The 7,261-nt window shown below is 33.5% G+C and overlaps 1 protein-coding gene across 1 annotated transcript; it reads left to right on the forward strand.

Moving 5' to 3' along the window:
* The first annotated feature begins 945 nt into the window (after window positions 1-945).
* Window positions 946-3,196, forward strand: LOC106441359 (F-box protein At3g17710-like). The gene has a single exon (XM_022694329.2). The coding sequence runs from the start codon at window positions 994-996 to the stop codon at window positions 1,837-1,839; it is 846 nt and encodes a 281-aa protein (XP_022550050.2). The 5' UTR covers window positions 946-993; the 3' UTR covers window positions 1,840-3,196.
* The last annotated feature ends 4,065 nt before the right edge of the window (window positions 3,197-7,261 follow it).

The following is a 7,261-nucleotide window of genomic DNA, read 5'->3' on the forward strand; positions in this document are numbered from 1 at the left end:
TAAAATCATTAACATCAATTATTAAGAATATTTTAAAATATATCTATTTATAATTATAAAAATCTTACTTTCAAATATAAAATAAGTATAAAATAATTATATAATTATTAATTTAATATTTTTTGTTAATGAAATTATTTTCTTATTTATTTTATAAGTTATTAATTATTTAGTAAAATATATTTTTTATTTATTTAACTGACTATAAATTAGAATCTGGATAAGTTTTTGTTTACTTATATAATTTTAATCTATTCACAAAAAATATATTATGAAATAAATATTGGAAAATATATCGTAGTAAATTAGTTATGTTCTTATAATTTGAAAATTTTTTTTTCTTTTAAAATATTTTTTCATAAATTTCAACATATAAAGTTTTTATCTTAATCATATAAAATATCTATGCGTTATTAATTAACTTTTGTTATCAACAAAATTAAATTTTGATTTAATTTAGATTTTTTTGTCACAGTTTATGTTATTAGTCTCATAATAATAGTTGAAATTTTAGATTTAAATGAAAATATACATATAATTTTAATTAGTCATTTTCTCAGGAATCTTACCAGTTATTTAGAAATGATGTAATTTTAAAATTAAAATCTTCATATAGTTCAACAAATAACAAAATTTTCATCCTTATCATAAAATATACTTTTTGTTATTACTCAATAGATCAATTAATAATTATTGATTAAGCAATATGTTTTATCAACAAATCTGGCTTATAAATTATTTTATGTTTTGAAAATAATTTGGTTATATTTTATGGTAATAGATCTTAGCATATAATAAATATTTATTGATTTAGCTTATACTTCAAAAAGAGAAAAAGATTATTTGTGTGCACAATTTGTTTTATATTCCTATCACTCACACACACACACACACACACACACACACACACACACACACACACACACACACATATATATATATACACGTAAAGCTTTTCACTTTGTTTATGTATTAGGGTGGAAAAAAAAAAAGATGACAACGGTAAAGCTTCCGTGGGATATGGAGGTAGAGTTACTCACTTGGCTTCCACCTCGATCTCTTGTTCGGTTCCGAGCCGTGTGCAAAAAATGGAACTCTCTTCTCAATGACAAGAGTTTTCTCAACCAGCACTCGTCTAGATCTCGTCCCCAGTTCATTTTCTTAACTAAATCGAAGACTTACTCGATTGACGTTGACCTCTGCGGCGCAGGAGTTGGTCCAACGATAAAGATGTGTGAGGTAGCATCTGATTTTCCTTGTCAACCTATGAATTGGGAAAATATTAATGTCGCATCTTGCGACGGATTACTGTTTCGTGAATTTTTGAGGAAAGGCGTGGCTGTCTGGAATCCTTGGTTGAAACATATGGGGTTGATAGAGTTCAAGGAAAAAGATTTTTATTTTGGAGGGGTAGGATACGATAGTAATAGACCCGAAAAAGGTTACCAGATCTTGGGTTATTTTTGTAGAGTCGACGACACTTGCAAAAAAGGTTACGATAAATTTGCGGTTTACGAGTGTGCTGCTAAGATGTTTAAATTTATTGACTTTCCTTTCAGGAAGTGGTCTCTGTGGTCCGCCATCACTGAGGCGGCTGCCCCTTTGTCTTTGAAGGGAAATTTGTTTTGGATTGGTTACTGTGACGAGATACGTGAAAGTACCATCCAAAGCTTTAGTTTTTCCAGGGGTATATTCATCAAAAAGTTTTGCATGCTGCCTTGTGAGAAAGTTTTTTATGTCAATAAACTTGTCCTAGCTATTTATAAGGGAGATCGGTTATCGTTGCTAAATCAACGCTACGCAACAGGAAAGATTGAGATTTGGGTGACAAAGGATTAGATTGATGATAGAGCGCAAGTGGTGTGGGAAAACTTGATGAATTTGTCAACAACTAACTTACCAAGGCTAAAAGATGAATATTATGGCGTTAGGTATTTTATTATCGACAAAACCATAATCATGTGTTACGAGAACAGTCAAACTGGAGCGGCTTGCGTCTACATTGTGAGTGGAGATATGTTCAAGAAGATTCCAATAGATTATGGGAATGTTCTTGAGTGTTACCACCGTGTCTATTTTCCAAATTTGATCCGGCTTCCTTTAGAATTCAGACGATCGCTGGAAATTTAAAATTGTTTTTTTCTTGTTTTTAAATTTTTATTTATCTCAAATCTTATCTCATAAAAACATGGGTTTAATATTAAAGTTAAATTACAATAAAAAAAATTACAATTTGGTGCTGTTTGCAGTAAAAAAAAATATGTAGTATAAATTATAGATGTAGATATAAAATATTGAGTTCATATTTTTGGTAGTTGATGTTGTTAACTTCAATTTATTTAACAGCTGAGAAAATGCATGCGAATTATGCATCACCAAACCATAAATTAGAATCAAGATAAGTTTTTGTTTACATATATAATTTTGATCTATTCGCAAAAAAATATATTATGAAATAAATATTGAAATATATATAGCAATAAATTAGTTATGTTCACATAATTTGAAAAATATATTTTTTCTTTTAAATTGTTTTTTCATAAATTTCAACATATAAAGTTTTCATCTTAATCATATAAAATATCTACGCGTTATTAATTAAGTTTTGTTATCAACAAAATTAAAATTTGATTTAATTTAGATTTTTTTGGTCACAATTTATGTTATTAGTTTAAAACTCATAATAATAGTTGAAATTTTAGATTTTGAATGAAAATAATATTTATTTATATACTATTTTTTCAACAACTGACAAATAGATGATAATGTGAAGATTTAAATTAATATAATTTTAATTAGTCATTTTCTCAGGAATCTTACCAGTTATTTAGAAAAAAAATGTAATTTTAAAATTACAATCTTCATAAAGTTCAAAAAATAACAAAATTTTCATCCTTATCATAAAATATACTTTTTTGTTATTACTCAATAGATCAATACATAATTATTAATTAAGCAATTTGTTTTATCAACAAATTTGGTTTATAAGTTATTTTATGTTTTGAAAATAATTTGGTTATATTTTATGGTAATAGATCTTAGCACAAAATAAATATTTAAAGCTTTAGCTTATACTTCAAAAAGAGAAAAAAGATTATTGTGTGCACAATTTGTTTTAAATTCCTATCACACACACACATATATATATGAACAATACTTGGGTTCACCCCTATGGTGAATGGTTAAATTCATCTCATCTTTTATAACCAACCAAAGCGCCATGTACAATTAGTTAAAAAATGCAATTAAATTAAAAACAAAATAGCCAAAAAACAACACCGACGTTAACGCAGTCTAAAAAATCCGAAATTCTAAAAATCTATACCCTAAACCTCAAATCCTATACTCTAAACCCAAAACTCTAAATCCTAAACTCTAAACCCTAATTCCTAAACCTAAAACCCAAAACTCTAAACTCTAAACCCAAAATCCTAAACTCTAAACCCAAAATTCTAAACCATAAACCCTAAATCCTAAACCCTAAATCCTAAACCGTAAATCTAAAACTCTAAACCATAACCTGAACCCTGATTAAGTGATGGGTTTAGGGTTTAATTTAGGATTGTGTTTTGGGTTTAAGGTTTAGGATTTATGGTTAGATTTTTGGGTTTAGGATTTAGGATTTTCGGTTTAGATTTTAGGGTTTAGGGTTTAGGATTTAGGATTTTGAGTTTAGAGTTTATGATTTGGAGTTTAAAGTTTAGGTTTTAGGTTTATGGTTTAGATTTTTTACTTTTAGTGTTTCGAATTTTGTAGACGGCTTTATTGTTGGTGTTGTTTTTCTCAGCCATTTTTTTTTTAAATTTATTACCTTTTTTAATTAATCTTACGCGACACTTTGGTTGGTTATAAATGGTGAAGTGAATGTAACCATTCACCATGGGGATGAACCTATGTATTGTTCTATATATATATATACATAAAGCTTTTCACTTTGTTTATGTATTAGGGTGGGAAAAAAAAATAGATGACAACGGTGAAGCTTCCTGATATCTTGCATATTTCCATTGTTTTATCCATTCACCCATGTGCATTTTGATCATATAAGACTAGGATTTAGCCCTGTTTAGGTTGCATTTTGTATACATGAGTCTTTATCAGGTATTGTAGTACCACATGGAGTTCTCGGAGACATTTGGGTGTATTTGGAGCTCGAAAGAGGTGTAAAGATGATCATCGGACGAGCAGAGCGTTGGGAGCGACTTCCCGGAGTGACACCGTCAAGTCGCTCTGACCTGCCTTATCAGAGCGACTTTACCAGAACGATGCGAAGAAGTCGCTCGCCATTTCATCCCGGTGGAAGCCGAAAATTGACTCGGAGCGACCTCTCAGAGCGACCCACTGAGGTCGCTCCCGAAGCCTTGAGCGATCTTACCAGAGCGACGTGGAGAAGTCGCTCGCGTTTTCATCGCTCGGAGACACGAAAACGGGCCCGGAGCGACGTCTCGCAGCGATCCCTCCAGGTCGCTCCCGAAGCCTGGAGCGACCTCTCAGAGCGACTACTGGAGGTCGCTGCGCGCCTATTGTTTGCTCGAATTCATGTTTACTCAATGGCCTTTTGGTCATTTCATTAGGCACGTTTTTTACTTTCTAAACCTATGTTTAAGTATCTTTTGAAAGCCATCAGAGGCGGAGGATCTTTTGTTCTAAAGAAAACCACCAAAAACCTTGGAAAAGGGGATCTCTTTGATTCATTGATCACATGTTCTACTGTTGATTTCTATTCTATTATCTGTCTTTTCTCTAAATGATTAATCTGAAATCTAATATGGGTTTAAGAGGAATCATGAAGAGTAGTGAGTAATCACCTTTTGAATTCATGGGTTAGGGAGATTAAGGGTGATTAGGTTAGTTCTAAGATGTTTTAGTGTAGATCATTCTTGTTCTTTGCTAGTAGAGTATTCATAATGCATCTTATGAGTTGGCCACTCAAAAGTTGATCTTTAGACATTTCCCACCCACAAGGTGTTTGATGAAATGCCTGAGACAACTCTCCTGAGCTTTTAACATACTTTACCAAAGACATTTGTTGTTAAAGGTGTTAAGATAGCCAATAGACCTGTTAGTAATGATTGCTTTCATATTATTCAACCAAAGACATTTGATGTTTGAGATATGTTAGTAAATGAACATTCATCTAGACATAGAGTTTGTTTAAGATTGTGTCTAAGCTTAAGGTTGATAGTTTGATTGATCGTTGCCATCCTTAGTTTGAAACTTGATCACCCAAGGTCTAATCCCTATGCCCATGAGTTCTCTTTTCCCTTAGTAAAGAAAGTGATTTCATTTATCATTAATCATTAGTTTAAAAACCTTTTAAATTATCGGTTGCACTTGAATTAAGTGAGTACTTGCATTCTCGGTGCTTTGATATCCCTCAGAACTGGTTCGACATTCACTATACTACAATATTTTCCTTAGGAGCCTTGAAAACTCCTAACATCACTTCCGTGGATATGGAGGTAGAGATACTCTCTTGGCTTCCACCTCGATCTCTTGTTCGGTTCCGAGCCGTGTGCAAAAAATGGAACTCTCTTCTTAATGACAAGAGTTTTGTTAACCAGCACTCGTCTAGATCTCGTTCCCAGTTCATTTTCTTAACTAAATCGAAGACTTACTCGATTGACGTTGACCTCGGCGGCGCAGGAGTTGGTCCAACGATAAAGATGTGTGAGGTAGCATCTGATTTTCCTTGTCAACCTATGAAATGGGAAAATATTAATGTCGCATCTTGCGACGGATTACTGTTTCGTGAATTTTTGAGGAAAGGCGTGGCTGTCTGGAATCCTTGGTTGAAACATATGGGGTTGATAGAGTTCAAGGAAAAAGATTTTTATTTTGGAGGGGTAGGATACGATAGTAATAGACCCAAAAAAGGTTACCAGATCTTGGGTTATTTTTGTAGAGTCGACGACACTTGCAAAAAAGGTTACGATAAATTTGCGGTTTACGAGTGTGCTGCTAAGACGTTTAAATTTATTGACTCTCCTTTGAGGAAGTGGTCTCTGTGGTCAGCTTTTAGTGAATCAAATGAACAGAAAATAAGGATTCTTCTTCAAGCAAACATGGAGAAAAAGACGTTCATGAGAGAGGAAGAAGAAGCCAAAATAGAAGTACTTTTCTGTTAGTATTAACGTTGTGACAAATGAGTCACTATATACACTTGATAGAATCAGTTAACCGGAACAAACCGGGTGTGATAAGTGAAACTAACTAAACCAAATACAATGTAAAAGCTATATAAACCAATATTCCCCCTCAAGATGGAGCATAGATATTGATAAACTCCATCTTGCTTAAGATATGTCGGAAAGGGTTTGGATATAGAGGTTTAGTTAGGATATCAGCAAGCTGATTCTCCGAACGCACATGAAGAGTTTTGATCATTCCTGAGACAACTCGCTCGCGTACAATATGGCATTCACGCTCAACGTGTTTTGTCCGTTCATGAAAGACGGCGTTGTTGGCGATGTGTATTGCTGCGGTGTTGTCACAGTAGAGGGTAGTAGGACCTGAGTGATCAATCCAAAGATCCTCAAGGAGGTTACGAAACCATATCACTTCTCGAACAGCTTCAGACATAGCTCGGTACTCTGATTCCGCAGATGAACATGAGACTGTATCTTGTTTGTTTGACTTCCAAGCAATAAGAGCAGAGCCAACAAACATACACAGTCCAGAAATGCTGCGTTGAATGTCAGGACAAGAGCTCCAAGAAGCATCAGCAAACGAAGAGAGACGTAGATCAGAGGTAGAGGAATAGAAGAGACCTTGACCGACCGTTCCTTTCAAGTAATGGAGAACTTTGTACGCTGCGTGAAGGTGAGGAGTAGGAGGAAGAGCTGTGAACTGACATAACTGATGTACTGCAAATGTGATATCAGGACGAGTAAATGTCAGATACAGAAGCTTTCCTATCAGTCGACGATACACCTCAGGATTTTCAAGTAAAACTCCATCTTATGTAGACAATTTAACACTAGGATCCATGGGAATAGAGGCAGGTTTGCAACCGAGTAATCATGTCTCAGTCAAAAGATCCAAAATGTATTTCTGTTGACATAAAGTAATCCCAGCAGATGAGCGAGCAATTTCAAGCCCCAAGAAATATCGAAGTGTCCCCAAGTCTCTGAGTTTAAAAGAAGTTTCAAGAGCTTTCTTTAAAAGGGTCGTGGCACGATCATAGCTACTGGCAATTATAATATCATCAACATAGACTAATATAGCCATGTAAACGTTACCAGAGTTCTTGATAAAAAGG

The sequence above is a fragment of the Brassica napus genome, chromosome C1 (genome assembly GCF_020379485.1).
Source record: "Brassica napus cultivar Da-Ae chromosome C1, Da-Ae, whole genome shotgun sequence".
NCBI lineage: Eukaryota > Viridiplantae > Streptophyta > Magnoliopsida > Brassicales > Brassicaceae > Brassica > Brassica napus.

Excerpts from the sequence above, each read along its gene's own strand:
- LOC106441359 (XM_022694329.2), top strand. The coding sequence starts at position 994 with ATGACAACGGTAAAGCTTCCGTGGGATATGGAGGTAGAGTTACTCACT.